Source organism: Gossypium arboreum, chromosome 11 (assembly GCF_025698485.1).
Source record: "Gossypium arboreum isolate Shixiya-1 chromosome 11, ASM2569848v2, whole genome shotgun sequence".
NCBI lineage: Eukaryota > Viridiplantae > Streptophyta > Magnoliopsida > Malvales > Malvaceae > Gossypium > Gossypium arboreum.
Window position 1 is genome coordinate 44,659,219 of NC_069080.1, and position 18,639 is coordinate 44,677,857.

The 18,639-nt window shown below is 34.0% G+C and overlaps 1 protein-coding gene and 1 long non-coding RNA gene across 3 annotated transcripts; both read right to left on the reverse strand.

Moving 5' to 3' along the window:
* Positions 1-30: 30 nt before the first annotated feature.
* Positions 31-602, reverse strand: LOC128284016 (uncharacterized). The gene is made up of 3 exons (XR_008274303.1): positions 488-602; positions 173-312; positions 31-57 (listed from the first exon to the last, which is right to left on the reverse strand). It is a non-coding gene; the product is annotated as an uncharacterized LOC128284016 (long non-coding RNA).
* Positions 603-2,019: 1,417 nt separating this feature from the next.
* Positions 2,020-9,801, reverse strand: LOC108474252 (probable sphingolipid transporter spinster homolog 2). Of its 2 annotated transcripts, none has more exons than XM_017776200.2 (16): positions 9,299-9,801; positions 8,924-9,055; positions 8,706-8,807; positions 8,097-8,201; positions 7,921-7,996; positions 7,745-7,819; positions 7,473-7,575; positions 7,315-7,380; positions 6,238-6,319; positions 5,500-5,597; positions 5,208-5,284; positions 4,966-5,079; positions 4,249-4,368; positions 3,743-3,871; positions 2,962-3,040; positions 2,020-2,546 (listed from the first exon to the last, which is right to left on the reverse strand). In XM_017776200.2, the coding sequence occupies exons 1-16, from the start codon at positions 9,358-9,360 to the stop codon at positions 2,425-2,427; spliced, it is 1,542 nt and encodes a 513-aa protein (XP_017631689.1). In that variant the 5' UTR covers positions 9,361-9,801; the 3' UTR covers positions 2,020-2,424. The 2 variants fall into 2 exon arrangements, with proteins under 2 accessions (XP_017631689.1, XP_017631688.1); XM_017776199.2 differs by having other exon boundaries at positions 6,238-6,325.
* Positions 9,802-18,639: the final 8,838 nt, after the last annotated feature.

Here is an 18,639-nt window from a genome sequence, read left to right on the forward strand (position 1 = left end):
TTCAATTACTCTATCAACACTTTCATTCACTTTAATTTCATCTTTCAACTCTAAACCCTCCAAGGAAGAAGAGAAAGGTAGAAGAAAAGACAGCAATAAGGAAAAAACCAATAAAACTTTGGAATAGATTCCAAACCTTTAAATAGAGGTATAAAATGGCAGAAACAATCACCTTTTCATATCTTTGCAATATGGTCTTCACTGCCATTGACAATAAGTCCAGAAACATGAGCATCAACTGAATAGACAATGGAAGTATGACTAACCATCACCATTAATACTTTGCCACTTTGTGCCCATAACATGATGGAACTAATGCAAAAGAAACAGGTAGTAAGAGTTATTGCAACTATACATTCAAGTAATAAGAACATGATAACAAAACTAAAAGAGAGACATAGGAGGGGAAATGAAGATAAATTTAGAACTGAAAGACAAGCCACCTTGTAGTGATAGGATAATAAAACAAAGGATGAAGGATACTAACCCATCATGTGACGCAGAAAGAATCCCCAATCCATGCATAACTGTCAAACCCCCGAACAATCTCTGCACGATGCGTAGCAGCGTAAGTGCTTGTGCAAACTAGATTCCATAGTTGCATTGGCTTCGTGGAAATTGAATAATTATGTGGAATGTCAAACAATATAATTTTAAAAAAATTAAGTAGTGATGAAATTAAAAGTTTTTGAAATTAGATGATTAAAATAAAATATTCTTTTATATTCTTTATGAAGATGGGTGACTAAAATAGAATTTTACTTTTTTATACTCTGCATGTTTGTTTTACTGTCTATGTTTGGGTTTCGTAATTGTCGTTTCTAAAGTTTAAATTTACATTCCCCCTTAAAAGTATAATATATCTCACCATTATATCCAACTATTTGTAAATCAATTAACTTACTCGTTAATTTCTAAAATTGTCGATTAATAAATGATTGGGTAAAGTCTTCGAATTTTAATTTTCAAAATCTTGAATCTTGATTTTGTTAGTGGGCAAGCTCGATATTGATCATCTTTACTCCATCAAAATGTGCTGGAAGAACAAACAAAAGAGAGGAAGTACTACAAGAGGAAATCTTGACATCTATTATATTATGTTTCGGTAAAAATGGAACATCTATTTCGAAAAAAACAACAAATATAAAAAAACACACCGTTTCATTCTAACACGGGAACGGTAAATGTTACAATTTTCACTTAGATACTTTTATCATGGGCTTACGTGAGTACCTTCAATTGTCTGCCAAGTCTGTCAGATGTAAAAGATAGGCCAACACCTGTGAATTTAATTACTCATCCAAATTCTAGCATATATCATTTGTGATACATGCATGTCTGTGTATGATAAAGATTGATCTTAAACTACCCAGGCATTAATAATCCTTTGCTTCGTATTTATTGTGGCTATGGGGGAAGGGGAATTGTCTTCTATAACAAATAACAAGATTAACAAGGAATACACAAAATATCTTCCTTTTCCATCATACTTGATTTCAACAATCATTGTTGCCTTCTTTTTCCTATTCTTGGAAATTAAAAATGTGGTCATCAAATTTTACATCCAAAGATTAGCAACAACATAAACACTAAAAACCCTAAAACTTCTTTTCAAATCAAAGTTAATAATAAAACTTTAATGTCTAGTTTTGAAGAAAAAGATTATTTAATACACATGTATTACACTAATTAAACATGCAATAAAAAATAGCTAGCACAAATTTAAACTTGAAACTAAAAGGATAAATAAAAACTCTTACAAAAATAATACCTCTTCAAAACAAGCAAAAAAATTAGCTTTTCTTTCCCAAAAACAAGTCATGAGTAACTAAACATTACCAATTGAAGTTAGTTTATTGCTAACTCATTCTAAAACATGATAAAAAAAAATTACTCCTATTTTATAGGATAAAGGTCTAATCTAATCCAAGTATAATTTACAATATATCTGCAAACAATCAGAAAATGGGAAAGAATGCAAATACAATATACTACCCGGGGGGGGGGGGGAGGAAGGAGTTAACATATACCCATGATACATTACATCTATCAATGATACATAAATATTTGATTAGTTGATATATCTACAAGGGATTATATTTAAATCATTTAAACAAAAACAAAAACAAAAACAAAAACAAAACAAAAAGAAGTAACGTTGTAAACGGAGTACCTTCATCAAATTCAACAGCAAAATACCACTGGTATCATATATTCCCTTTCTCCCCCTTACTTCTTGGAGACTCATTTAAGTTGCAAACTTATCATTACGTGATTCTTTACAAGAAATCTCATCATTTCCGGTGTAGATGTCGATTGAAACAAGTGACCAAAGAACGCCACCAAATTTCTGTCTTTTTGCTTCAACTACTGATTTTATTCACATTTGGGATGAGCAAATGTTACTAGCATGCACCTCTGCAATTACACTTCACACAAACTTTCATCCACGTTTCCGTCAAGCAATGGCTTCCTACTAGTTATTCTGGGTGTAGAGACTGGTTGACTTCCATCATTAGACTTGTCGACGGCATGTAGGAAGACACCTGTCAGATAAACACCAATTATAAAACCTTCTGAAAAATAACCAATATATGAAAAGTTCAAGTTTTTTTATCAAGGAATCATGCTGCATCTAGATTTTTCAGTGTAATACAAGAGATAAAGAATGTTCTATCCTAAACTAGTAATCCTCAGAAAAACTTCACCTTGAGATCATACAGAAACAGTGTTGCATCATGATTAATTTCTGCTGCCCGACCGTTGTAGCACATAAACATAATTCTTTTTTTTTTTAGGGGAACATTTTATTAATCGTCCCTTTGTAAAAGTGATGCACGGTTAGTAGCTTTGAGTACATTGGTATGTTTCAAAGAGGCTTAATTTAAAAAAGAACAAAATAAAGAATCTATAATCCGATCTTTTCCAGGAAACATTATCAAAAACTTATTTATTACTCACCTATAAACCATATTCCAGCAGCAAGAAAGAGAATAGAGGTCAAAATAAGTGCAGTGTCCCTCCAATTGTTAATATGATCCTGCTCGTCAATGACGCAATAAAAAATTAAGTCCATAGTGAAAATAGATAGGTTGAAGTTGGAAAGACATGTAATAATTCATAAGATCCCAATTTGAAAGAAATAAAAATATATTCAGATTCTTGCATCAAGTAATGCTACAAGAAGCAGGATTAGAAATAGAAGCTAGGCAATTATAAAGGGTTGTGTTAAGAAATAAGCTAGTTAATAAGGTAAAGATAAGGTTAGCCATTAAACAGAACAAAACAGCTATCAGCAAGGGTCAAATTAGTTTTTCATAAACCTCTTTTAAATGAACAGAAACTATATATATATATATATATATATATATATATGCAACTCATATGTTATTATAATTTCATTTAACTTATTCAACAATGAAATTAATGTGAGTTTCAAGGATCAAATTTTCAACCCACACTTTTAGCAGTATTTTTTACAATAGTTTGACAAACTATTGTGTTTGACAACAATTACAGGACAACTGCAAGGCATGCTAAATTCTTATAAGTTGAAAGTAATGTCAAAAATTAAGCACACTTCTAAAAGGTTGAAAGAATTTTCGAATATTGTGTTCAAAGTTAGAAAGGGCAAATAAAATTTTCGGAGAAATACAAATCAGAAAACAGCATATCAATGTAAATCAACAAGTCTACCACACCAAATACATGCCCATACAAGCTCAGATGTAAATGAACTCACCTGAAGAATCCCAACAAGTGGTGAGGAAGGTACATCGCCAAATATGTGAATCGATACAGTAGAGATTGCCATAGATAATGGTCTCAAACTCGGTCTTACACAATGGAGACATACATAATTGACTGGAGCCTGCAAAAACAATGTTTGGGGAGAAAGTAACACTATAAATCAACAAAACTGGTCAAATGTTTGAATAATACTAGTCCAAAATAATAAATATTGTTCCAGTGCTGATGAATTCACTACAGTGGCAAATATGAACTAGAAAAGCTCCTATTTCAAAGGAGGAAAATGCTAATGGTTCAATATCAATAAACTAAAAAGCTATATGTGTTCAAAACAAGTGGGTAAGACTCGTTGAATAGATTCTAATTAAATCTTCCTCAAAATGAGAGTTACGCCTGCAGAAATACAAATATATAAGAATTTGGAGAAAAAACAAAATCATATCTAGCACACTCAAACACCAAAAAGGAAAAATCTAGCTCACTCCATTGTCATATTACCTGAGTTGCAAAAACAAGTAATTCACCCACAGCAAAAAGAACTATAAAACCATACAAGCTCCTGAGACAGAAAGCAGAGAAGCAAGATATTGCACCCAGAAATGTTGCACCTGAAAGAAGCTGTTATAGAAGCAAAGTAAGCCATATATAACGCAATAAAAGGAAACAACAGAAGGAGACAGTTTCATACTATAACAGCTAATAGTTAGTTTCATCTGGAAGTAGGATAGAATTACCCAATTTTATGAAAATCACAATATATCTGTTTGTCTTTGTTTGCTGGTTAATTTGTTATTTTTCTATAATTTGTAGTGTGTTTGGGATTTCTCCTTAACTGTGTATATTTAGAGAAGTAATATTGGAGAATAATTTCCATTAACAAAGTCCTATGTTCATCTTTTGTTTTATTACATCAGAGGCTTTATCAGGCAAAATAACAAAGAATACCACTTATAGTTCAATTTCTCTGAAAACCCTCTCCAGTTTATAGCAACTTATTTTTCCTATCCATATGAAAGAAACTGAATAGCCCTTTTCTTATAAGCATGCCATTCACACCAAACATCATTAAAGCAACCCAAACTCAGAATAAAAGCATTAGATATTGTAGCACTTATGCAATCTAGGATGAAACCACCAGATAATGTTCCTATATTTTGATAAGTATGTAAAATGAAACCATTCAGGCAAAACATCATCAAAACAAAACAAACTCACAATAAAAGCATTAGATATTGTAGCACCCATGCGATCTAGGATGAAGCCACCAGATATTGTTCCTAAAATCCCACATACAATTGTAACCCCTCCAAACAACATATCTGCACTCTTCTGCAAATAGCACAACTTAAATGAGTACAACACCAAAAGGAAGGGCAGGGTGATTCTTTGTGATGCCAAAAGAAAATACTAAAAAGAAGACTTTAAAGGATAAGAACGCAATTTGGAAGAAACCGTACCATATGATAAATATTATAACCAGCCTTTGGTCCCCAATAAGAGTATGCTCCAATGACAAAGTTGTATGCAATGTAACCTGACAGAGAAAATGTCAGTAAAGTAATATTTCACAAACCAAAGTAATACCATATGTAATAAATACAAGCTTTGCAGCAGTGATGAAAACAGAAACCACACATTTTTTATAGACTGTCTTAGAGATGGCCAGAAGCAAAATTTAACTTGCAAAAGTTGTTGCAAAAATAGAAAAACTCAGCATTACAAGTGGATGTGAGGAGGTCAAGAAAATACCAAAAACATTTACAACATAAACTTTGTCCACCAAAAGCACTTTCATGTCTTTTGCAAACCGAGAGAGCTGATTCAAAATATTGTGTATGCTTTCCGACCTATCAATGAAAACAGGAACAATCAAGGTATTGAAGGAATGATAACTATCAAAGTACATGCCAAATGTTTCTGCACATCCATAGTATTAAATCCTTGAACAGATTAGCTTTTAACATCAGTAAAACAGGATAAGATACAATTATTCCAAGGATACATGACCCATTTTGACAATTACATTGGATGTTGGTTTATGCCCCACTGCCAAGTGCAAGGATATCACAGATTAAGGATTCCTCCATCACAAGGCTGGTTATTACCAGCTTATATTTTATGATCTTCATGTTTTGTGCACTTTTCATGTGCCCAACTCTTCATAAGCTCCAAAGTCATAGCAGCCATTCCCACCTTCCAACTAGGGGCTTATTGGTAAGAAGACTGATAGAAACAGGATGGAGCAGGGTTATGACCCTAATGTGTCCAACATTCTTAATACAACTAGAATCCTAATGCTTTACGTATTATAAATCCTTTCAATCTAGTTTAGTATATGAATTTCTACCTTTCTTTAATAAATTTCTTATTGGGAAAAAGTACATAATATTTTGAAGAAGTTTTCCATCATGGGTTGACGAACCTCTCACTGACACGAATAGACTAATGAATGATTTATAAGAAAGCATGGGTTGAAGAGCCACTTACTTGGAAGTTTTACTCAATTTGTCACCAATGATACCATCACCTCCAACCAACATACGACCATCTAGTTTTGATGCCTTTGAATCTGCAACTAAGATAAGTTGAAATTTGAAAAAAAAAAAAAAAGAGAGGGTACTTTAATGGTTAGCAAGCAGCTTATTACAAGAAACATGCAAACCTTTTTCTTTTTTAAAAGAAAACTTATGAATGAACTTGATTTTAGTTGTACTTCTTTTCTTATTAGTATTTTCCTAGAACCAACAAACCAAAGGTTTTTAGTTGAGTTTTGTTTAGATTTTTAAACACATAATTTTATCTTAATTACAATCAAAATCAACTTGATCAACACTTGAATTCAGTTAGCAAGAAGTTGAACCAATCCATCACAAGAAAATCCATAGTAATTGCCAGTCCATACATTTGCAACATGATTACACATGTTTTATCCTGGTTTAAAGATTTGGTCAAATATGAAAGGTCATTCACAGGAACAACAAGACAGAAATGCTGGAACAGGAGTATGAAAAAAATTAAATATCTATGGATGATTACAAATACTAACATGATAGACAGTCTTGTATAAGTACCTTTAGAATAAAAACAAAACAATAGGAGGACTTTAAAAGTTGTAGAACTTGTACGGCACATCAAGAGAGTAATTATAGAATCTAGAGAAGACCTTGCATTTGATCTGTCTTACTGAACGGACCAGGGATTGGCATCATAATGGAAATCCCATTACTTCTATGTTTTGGCTACATCCCAATAGAGATATAGAAAAACGTCTTAGGTAAAACATTTGGATAATGAAAACATGAGTGGCACATGATAAGTCAAATATTTTACGTAAGAAGGGAAAAAAAAATTCCTTTGAATTTTGTTTTTGCCTAATTATGCAAAAGACTAGCTCTGCCACTTATAAGGGGGAGGACCAGACACCTTCTTTCTACTCTACCCAGTCTTGTTCAAATGCATGGATATATATTATGTGTTTAGCACCCTACCATTGAAAGCAACTTCAAAACAAATAGGAGAGCCAGTAATGAGTTAATATTATAAGAAAACTATAATAACACGTACCATCAGTTACAGAAGAAACTGTCTCCACAGATGCCAATGCTTTTTTGGATTCAACAGGAGAAAAACCTATGGTTGAAGTTCAGTGATGTCAATAATTAAATTACTGTCAGATCATTAAAAAGAACATGAAATGCAGGTCACACATCAAAATAATTTACCTTTCAACTGCAAAGGTTTAACCAAAAAGCCAAAAACAGCAAATGGAAGCATCAACAATGCCTCTCCCCAGAATGCATAGCGCCAGTGGAAATGGCCCCCTACCTATATGATTAGCAAACACAGTTAGCACTTAATATTAGACTTCTTGAAGACGTGCCTAGATAGTACAGATGAATCATATGAAGTGCTTCGATCTAGGACTATATATCACATCCTTAATGTAAAACTAAGATATAAAGTGCAAACTAAAGAAAGGGATGTACAAACTTACATATCCACCATAAACATATCCAACAGCAATTCCAGTAGGTATGCACATATAAAACATTGCAAGCCAAGCCGTTTTCTGGAGAATGACAAAGAATTAGTATGATCGTGTAGTTCTGGCAGGAAGGTTGTATTCATAGTTCTAAATTCTAGAGTTGAAAAAGAAATAAACAAATGAACCTGAGAAACAGGAGCATTGTCATCAATAAATGGAGCTGCAAGACTTATGAAAGAAGCTTCTCCAACACCAACCAGCCTAAAACATCAAGACCCGGCAATAAGTTAAACATTGGCACACACCCACACAACTTGGCACAAGAAATTAATGAAGAAGGCATTGAGATTGTTACACTTACATTCGGCATATCGCAATAAACCAAAAGGAAAATGCACTAGCACATCCAGCTACAGACAAGGTCCAAACAGATAATCCAACTCCAATAAGCCTAAAAGGGTTGTAGCTGCAATTATAGAAATAAACTGACATTGAAAACCAAATTGACATGTTTATCATCAAATATAGTGCAATAATTCCAAGAATTGAAATGATGAACTCCAAAAATTAGTGCTGGTTTTACATAGTATTTAAAGCGGCAGTTCTACTACCAAAATGGCACATTGGAAAACTTTAGTGCTATGTTTGGAAACATGAATTTGAGAATTTGGATTTCCTATATAAATTATGAAAATGAAATGAATATAACATGTATAAATTAATTAAGATTCAAGGATTATATATTTCAAAGGTATAAAAAACATGAATCTCAAAATTACAAATATATATATAGGAATATTAAATTCACCAGTAAATAGACATCCAACAAATTCATGAGTTTGAAGGAAATCATAAATGTTATATTTATGTGTTATATCACAAAACTTATAATATGTTTGAAACCAAAATTCCAAAACACAGCCTAGATGTTCTCCAAGTACAATGCAAAGAACCATCGAAGGAAATTTACCTCTTTGCTAAGGAAGCAAATATTGGAGATGCCACGAGAAGCCCAACCATGAATGCAGACGATAAGAGACCATCTTGAAAGTTAGTCAAGTCAAATTCTCCCCTGCAAGTAAAAATCATTCACAGTAACACAACTGAAGCTAATCACGCTAAAAAAATATTTTACGATAGCTAAATTCACGCAGCAAAAGAGACGAATCGTTTGGAATAAAATCTTACTGAATTCCACTACCGGATTTGCAAATTCCCTTGTCATCACAAGTCTCACTACTCCCATTTACACCATTACTTGCTATGGCTCCTCGATCCACATAATTTATCATGTTAATCACACAAAATATAATCAACAACCTACAATAAATTTTAAAAAAAAAACAATATAAGTTAGGAGTTAGCATCTTTATCCAAAAAAGTCAACTAAAAAAAGCTATAGGTTCACCTAACTTGTCTTTTATCAACCCTAATTTTAGAAAGAAAGCAATAAAAATCTAGAAAAAGTGAAAGAAACTAGCATAATTTCAGGAATCATTCAAAAAAAGAAGGTTAAAATTGATTTTCTATTCTTTTCTTTTTTTTTAAAGAAAGAAGTTTTACCGTTTGGGAGTGAACCAGGAAGGAGGAGGAGAAGGATCCATAGAGGAGGAGGGAGGAACCATTTCTGGTGGTGGAACGTTTGATTGTGGAGATGAGGTTTGTTTTTCCTCTGCTTTTGGAGGAGCTGAAGAAGGTGACGCAATTAAAATTGACCTGTTTTTAAAAAATAAAAGTCCTTTGGTTTGGTTGGTTACGCAACCATGACCGTGCCGCCTACTTCCTTTTAGATTTCGTAATTCGTCAATGTAAAATATATCCGAATATACGTAGGAGAGATTCACTGTAAAATGGATTTCATCTTTTTATCTTTCCAAAATTTGAAAATTTTGATAGTAACATGAGTTTATTCAGATGCAAAGTACTTTAATCTAGTAATATCCCCGAAGCGAAATAAAGAATTAAGAGTAAAGGAGGCTCCAAAGAGAAAATGCAGTGCATTTCATGGATAGAATATAGCAGTAAGACTTCAGTTGACCCAATTCTTTAACAACGGAATCCAGTTGGGGGGAGGATTTCTTTGCATAACAATTTCTTTTATTTCACTTGGTAAAAAAAATTAATGGGTCAAGGTAACTTTTTTTTTCTTTATAAATATCTCCTTCCTTTTTTTATCCTATAAATTCCTCTCAAATTTTATTTTATTTTTCATTCCTATCTTTCTTTCAATTCTCTCAGTCTCTTCCAATCTTTTTGTTCTACATTTATTGATATCCTCATCTAAAAATATTATTATTTTTAATTATATTGTATTTTATTTGTTCGAATTAATTTCTCACGAATGATCATCTCTTTGATTCATTTCGACAACAAGCATATTTCTGTCTCCCAATCAGCAATGGTATCTCCCAATCAGCAATGGTATGATGAAATTTTAAATTTTGTTATTTTCAATTATGTTAAATTTAATTAATTATTTTTAATAATTTGAAATAATTTTTTATGTTATAAATAGGCGGATGATCGTGTTTTGGAGGTGTTCATACATAATATAAGAAAGCCTCCCATCCCTCAAATTCGTGGCTACTTGCAAGAGGTTGGATTCTTGCATACATCTCACATGCTCAGGGGCTGTAAACTCGATCCTACACTAATCAGCGCATTGGTGAAAGTTGGAGGCTCGAAGCACACACTTTCCACCTTTCATACGGCAAGTGTACAATCACATTCGAGGACGTAGCGTTACAACTCGGTCTACCGATGGATGGGCCAATTGTCACAGGATCCTCAGTCGTTCCCAGTAAAATGGACCTCTATAAAGCAATGTTAAGGAAGGTCCCGAACATGTTTGACGATGGTCGAATATCGATTAACTGGTTGGAGGATAATTTCGAAAAGCTTCTTGAAGACCCAACGGAGAAGGTTATAAAACAATACGCTTGAGCATTCATCATGAGGTTAATCAGGGGAATTTTAATGCTTGATAAATCTCAAAATTTGGTGCACGTTAGGCGGCTACTACATCTAGTGGACTTCACTGAATGCTAAAAACTAAGTTGGGGGTCTATTGTCCTGTCCACGTTATATTGGGAGCTGTGTCGAGCCACAGTATCAAATATGACATGGATCGGTGGTTGTTTGCTCCTATTGCAGTCGTGGGCCTAGTGGCAACTACCAATTTTACGTCCTAGAGTGGCCGACCCATACGTGTTCCAGTTGGTGACGAGGTAAAACTTTTAAATTTATTAATAAATATGTAGTTTGTATGATAAATGTTTTTATTTATTATATTTTTGACTAATGTATCACCTGTACAGGTTGAACCATGGGCCGAGTTACGCGGGATTGCCGGAGGAGCTTGAAGATTTTAGGCTACTGTTAAATCAATGCTCCAAAGCCGAGGTTAGTTACTTATTATTTCTAACTTATATTAATTACATAATGATTAGTAAAAAAATCGTACGTAACGATATTTGTAATTCTACTTTTTAGTTTAAATGTATATTGTATGCCGACACTAATATCATATCTTGCATCCTGCCAGAAGTGTTTGTAAATCGAGATATGTAGGGCACAAAGGTGCCATTGATAGTGTACGCGACAGTGGAAATGCATGATTTGGGTGTTACGGTAGTTCAAGTGGAGGCAATGAATTCCACCGCCACCGCGAGACATGAATGAGCTGCATAAGGTGGACATGCTAGGGAAGAAACACGAAGATTAGGTAGAGAAGCACAATGAGCACATCCAGGCTTGGGATTGTAGGATGGAATCCTTAATTGTCCGCAATCCATTTTTCTCAACGGATACGACAGTAGATACCGATTACATGACACGGTTCAAAGTCACCGGAAAACAGTATCTGCTATTGTCGGAAGCGAGGACTAGGCAAATTTGGCCAAAGAGGCAATGACGACCATCACAGCAGCAACATAGAAGGGGACGCGATCGCACGACGGGTCATCATCGACTCCAGCAGAAGAAGCGTCACCTATGTTTACACAATAATCGAGTCTGTTCACTTCACTTGTTCTTTTTTTACTTCACAAACCCCATGTTTCATTCACAAGCCACCACACTACGCACCACTACCATACGTGGGCAATTATTCTGTTCTCATAGGTATATATTTCGAGGCATTGACGTCCCTCGCATTCTTCACCCCCATGCCAGTATTAATGCTGAGCCAGATGTCCGGTCAGATGCCGGTGCATGCATCACCACCGATGACAACACCAATACAAATGCTCATGCAGCAGTCGATGTCAGTGTCGATGCCGAGGACAATACTAATGTACCTGAGATTTGGGTCACCTTATTATTACACGTCGATAGTGATACAACCATCGCACACATTTTCCCCGATAAGACGATTGATGTATTTTTTTTCTAAATAGTACGATATAAATATATATTTTTGGAATAAATAAATAAACCGAGGTTTTTCATTTGAACATCACATTTGTTTTCGTTATTGTCTAACGTGAGTTATGTGTAAGTTAACAAGAGATAACAAATTTGAAACACCTGAATAATGGAAACATTGTAATTAGTATTTTATTTGGAAGAAAATAATGCTATCGACGTTGTAGCCACAATGTGCCCCTATACAGAGAACATGTTGTATTCGTATGCCTAGGTTTCTATAGTACTCGCATAACCTCTGTTGATTGTCCTTCTCTCGAATACCCATATTGTTCCTTATTCGGGTGAAATTCGGGCGACCTTTGGGGACGCGACGTAGGTCCTTGTTTGGCACCAATTCGTACAACACACTAGACATCAGTGGCTACATATCTTATCTGGGATAATTGGGAATTTAAGACTCCACACATTGTGAATGTGTTTTAGTTTGCTTAGGAAAAAATCCCATTCATCTGTTGTTTCTCCAATAGTTATTACAAATGCTATCGGTAGAATCCTCCGATTACCATACTGAGTAACAGTAATCAACAGATAATGTTGCTACCTTCCATACAGCCAGATGCTGTCAATTTGAACTAAAGGCTTGTTGTGCCGAAAAGCTTCTCCGTATTGATCGAAGGTCCAAAGGATTGGATGAAATACTCTTTTTCTAAGGACCAATCGATCACCGAAGTATGCCAGGTACATTTTTAGATTGATTACGAAACCTAGTACGTACCAATCCAATACCTGACACTATTTCCATAGATAGTTGTATGAACTATCCCACCCGTGATGCAACTTATCCATAGTCTTCTGTTTTGTAACCCACACTTTATAGTACGTTAGAGTGTACTCGTACTGGCTACAAATGTTTGCAATCAACATTGGGACAAGAATCTTGGGACTCGTATTCACCATCGGTAGAATAATGTCAAAAATCATGTCAGAGTCTAGTCTCAGATAGTCTTAACTTGCTCCCAACACAACAAAAGTATGTGGACCAGAATACTTTTTTATCGTTCATAGCCCGATTTTCTTATGAAAAGATGCCATAATATTCTACTTGCACCTTCTATCTCACATTGTGCACTTTCCTTCGAACTTTTCAGAACAGACTTCGTAACGTAATAGTTTACGCCGTTCTTGAATCTATACCGCTTCAGTGTAGCAATGAAAACATCTTTGTTTGAGTATTCCATTCTAACTTCCAATACTCGTACATCACGAGATATGCTTGCATGCCATGTGTTTTGTGCGGTAGCTGCAAAAACTCTAAACCACCCTCGACCGATAGGTTGATGTTCGTAATGTGGGGCACAGGTTCATATGCCCTGAACCATGGATCTAGATTTGAGCCATTGTTTGAGGCGTTATCTACAAACTTGTAAGGTCCTGGCTCCAGTTCAAAAGATAGTGCCACTTTTGAACCATCTAGACTATACTGTCGAATTGGCTTAGGTCTGATTTCTCCTCATCAACTAGATCTATTGCCCCTTCTTCCTTATCTGAATCTTCTTCCTTGACCACCCTTTCTTCCTCACTGATACGTTCTTCATAAACCATACATTCTTCCTCATTTGTGCTTTTATTGTCACATTTAAGCAAGGAGCTGGACGTACCCTCGTCGATCACTATCGAAATGAGTAGGTTATTGGTTCTCTTATAACCTATGTTCCTTCCAAAAAATACATCGATTTGATGTCTGGTGTACGTCAATGATCCCCCTGTATAATTGCTTCTGCCCTATGACATCAACTTAGTGCCGAAGTTGAAATTGAACGTACTGATTGAATGTCGAGCCCAAGTGTCAAGATTTGGGTTATGCTCAAATCCTAATCGGTACTAGGCACCGAAGTTTAGATCCGTACCAAAGACCGATGAGTGTCTGCTCATAGATTTTTTGGAAACATCGTAGTAATTGTTTTATAATATGCTAGTGAATTCACCGCACAATTGTGTAGTAGAACTTACTGCTTTAGCTTCGATTTTCATATTCACCGTAATGGTGGTAAAAAATAGGCTAGACCGATCAGCTTTGGTAAACTCGGCGTGTAACTTCATTACAACATTTCTACTTGAGTAGTGTAATGATATGACTGTTTTGAGATGGACCTCACCAATAACTCATACCTATAGGGGTCAACAGAAGCAAGAAATCTACATTCCAACTTTGAAATTCTTCCCTGGGTCGATCCCCTGACTTTCCTCCTAATTCTGGTCCGTAGCTCACACAATTTAATGGTAGGATTGAATGCTAATTCCATGGACTTCACTCTTACAAACACCATCCTAGCTTCTGTACTACAATTTTGACTGCCGTAGTACACACAACTCTTACAAGACAACTATTTGATGTTTGAAATTTATTTCATGCATGTCTAGGTTATGAAAAATACATTCCTTTTATAGGAAGATTATAACTGTTTGTTTTCAGTGAAATTGGAATAGTGGTTTCGGGACCACAAATTCGAGTCCTAAAATAAAAATTATTTTAATATTATTTTATGGTATTAATTATGATAGAAATATCATATAAAAAAGATTCGTAAAGAAATTTTACCGATTACATGTTTAATTTAATAGAAAGGACCAAATTGCATAAAGTACAAAAGTTGGATTCTAGTAGCTATAAGTATCAAATAGCTATGGAATTCAAAATTTGAGGTCCTTATATGGAAAATAGACCATTAAGAGGAGTTAGTAGATAAGTATTCTTAGTCATCCATGGAAAATTAAATAAAGAAAAGGACTAAATTGGAAAGTAAAAATAATAAAAGATGATAAATGATTAAATAAAGAAAATATCATCTTTTTCATCATTTTTCCCAAATATATTTACATGGAAACCCTAGTTAGAAGATATTTAAGGTAGAAAGCTTATTTGGCTCAATTAGGTGAGTATTCAAGTCTCGTATTTAGTAATTTTTATATTTCGGAGATCGTAATAGCATAATTTGGCTATCTTGGGGATTAATTTGCAAATTTATCAAAGTAATAGGGTTTTTCCATCGATGAATATAATTTAATTATGAAGTTTTATGGTAGAAAATGAAAGGCTATTGATAGATAAACAACTTTTGTAAAGGGATTTTGATGAAATTATGATTTAGGGATTAAATTGAAAAGTTGTAAAATTTATGGATAAATTTTGAGTTTTATGAAATAAATGGGCTGCTATTGTGACATGTAAAAATTGAATAGGCTTGGAATAAGGATTAAATTGCATGAATTTTATTTTCAGAGCCTAGAGACAAAATCGTAATTAAATAAAAGTATAGGGGCAAAATGGTAATTTTGCCTAAGATGCGAATTGAATTGAATTTAATATGAATTGTATTAAATTGAGTTAAATTTACTCGTATAGACCTTGAAAGATAAAATACAGAATTAGATCGAGGAAAAGAGAAAGTGTCGGATTAATAGACAACAAATTAACGAACACTTGTCAAGGTAAGTTCATGTAACTAAATTGTGTATATTTATATGTTTAAATTGAATGTTATGTATGTGTATTGTATAATTTACATGTATGAAAATTGGTCACATATCCAATAATGCTCGATAAGTATTAAGTCCCGATTGAATAAATGAAATTCGATGGATTCAGGGTTCCCGAATTGGTTGTGGTCCTGCATATGTTGCGGACACAACATAGCTCGAAAGAACGTCCCATTATTAGCCCTCTCGAGCTTCCAGTTATATGGTTCTTGCGAGCTTCCTATTAATAGCTCTTCGGAGCATTCCGATTGGTTGTTATTCTGCATGTGTTGTAGACACACAACTGCTCTTATGGGCATCCCGATATGTAATATCCTGAATTAGGGCTTAGTCAGAATAGTGGTTTTGTAACCACAAATCTGAGATAGAAATAATTATTTTATAATTATTTTGATGAATATGATATGATTGCATGATTGTGTGAAAATTTCGTGATGAAATTCTATGCCTAAAGTGTTTAAATTGAAAGTAGGGACTAAATCGAATAAGTTGCAAAATTTGCATTCTAGAAGTTTTTAGTATGAAATTGCATTGAAATATTAATTAGGAGGTCTTAAATAGCAATTTGACCAATTTCTAAGTCTATGGACAAAATTGGACATGGATGGAATTTTGGAAAGTTTAGTAGTAAGGGCATTTTGGTCATTTAGTTATTAAAATGAATTAAAAACAAAATTAAAAGCCAATTTTGTCCATCTTCTTCATTAGGCCGAAATTTCAAGGGTTCTCCATATTTAGGGTTTGTTTCAAGCTTCCAAGCTCCATAGTAAGTGATTCCAAGCCCGCTTTTAATGTTCTTTACGCTTTTGGAATCCGTTAGCTTCGATTAAGCTTATGTTAGCAATAATTCAACCTAGGGTTTATATTTGGAAAAATACCCATAAATGAAATTTGTGTATTTTGATGTTTTATGATAGAATATGGGGTTTTAAATTATGTTAGACAACTTTTGCTACTCGGTTTTGAGTGAAAACGAGTAAAAGGGCTTAATCGGTAAAAATACCTAATAGTCACAAGTATATGTTAGAGTAAGAATTTGATGTTACCATAGAAGGGAAAAATGATCAGCATGTTATAAAACATAAGAATAAGGAATAAAGTTTAATTCCCGAGCCTAGGGGCAAAAGTGTAATTATGTAAAAGTTTAGGGGCAAAAGTGTAATTTTTCCAAAGTTCGTATTAAATGCTATTTTGATGAATGTATGTATTGAATAAGATTAATTTGGCATTATAGATCAAGGGAAACGAGATTCAAGTCGCGATCGAAGAAAAGAAAAGATTGTGGACTAAATTGCAAAATATTTATATTTTGGTACCAAGGTAAGTTCATGTGTAAATAATGTAGCATAAATGTTATTTTTAAGTTATTAATGTTAATTATATGATATGCTGATTTTTAATCGTGAAATATTATGCTTTGTGGTTAATATTGAGTAATATGCAAATTATGTTTACTACTTGATAAATATGAATTGCTACCAAGTATCGGTTCCGATATTCCATGGAAGACGGCAAATGTGAGATCGAGGGAAAAAGCCCGTTTGAACCTTAGGAATAGATTAGGATACAAGTGACATGTCACTAGGATGGTTGAGCATCCGAACTCGTTGAGTTGAGTCCGAGTTCACTTATGGATGCGAATGTCCGAACTCGTTGAGTTGAGTCCGAGTTCGTGAAATGTAACTAGGCATCTGAACTCGTTGAGTTGAGTCCGAGTTCACTTATGGATGCGAACACCCGAGCTCGTTGAGTTGAGTCCGAGTTCACTTAGGGGCGGGTTACATGATTTCTTGATTACATATGAGGCACTTATGTGCAAATTATCCGTATCCGAGTTGTATTCGATGTGTTCAACGGTGAAATTTCTAGTGAAATGGAAGAACACTTAAGATGCAAGCGACGTTTTGGTAAGTGTTGTGAAATGGACACTTTGGACAGGTATGTTCTTAACCCTCGGGTTGAAAATAGATACAACAACGATAAGGTGGTAAGATGATGAATGATGTTTAGAAATGTGATATATGTTTTGGTGATACCATGCTAAAGTTGTTTGGTATATTTGTATTGTTATGTTACTTGTTATTTACATATGAACTTACTAAGCATTTATGCTTATGCCCTCCTCTTTATTTACTGTAGTTTTGAACAAGCCAACTCGGGAATCGGGACGGGTCGAAGGTTCGATCACACTATCCAAAGGACTTTCATCTGGGTAAATGGCTTGTAAAACTTAAGTATGGCATGTATAGCAATATACTTATTTTGTGTAAATAATTTTATGATATGGCCATGATTGGTTGAGAAAATGTTTGATATTGATAAGTCATGGTGATGGTTAAATTTAGATCATGTTTGATATCATGGAAGTTTAATAGGTTATCTAGTTCATAACAACTCATGAAAAGATGAAATTTGTCTTAAAACAGAATATTGCTGCAGCAATGACATGAATTTGAAAAATCACTAAAAATAGTATAAATGGAATTAAATGATGAGAAAGTTATTAAATTGAATCTTAATGAGTCTATTTTCATATGGATTAAAAAAAAACAGGCATATAAATTATACTTTATGAGATATTTGAAACCTTGTGAAATAGGGCCAGAGTGATTTCTGGATCCTCTGTTCTGACTTTAAAAATTCATAATAAATTGTACAAAAATAATTAGAAGTTATTATTTATATGTAAAGATTCCTTGTTGAGTCTAGTTTTATGAGAAACAAACCTTGTAGTCATTGAAATTCTGTATAGAGAGATATCTGATTCGTAATACACAGAGGTCAGAGCAGTCGAACCCTGAAACAGGGGAGACTTTAACTAATAAACTGTACTAATTGGCCCAACCAAAAATTCTAGAAAAAATTAGTAAATATATATATGAGTCTAGATTTAGGGAAAATTTACGGATCTTGATTTTGAGTTTCTTAACTCGAGATATGATTTTTCTTGTAACTATGACGCGGGTAGCTAGAAAGCTGTGAATGTAGAAACAAATAAT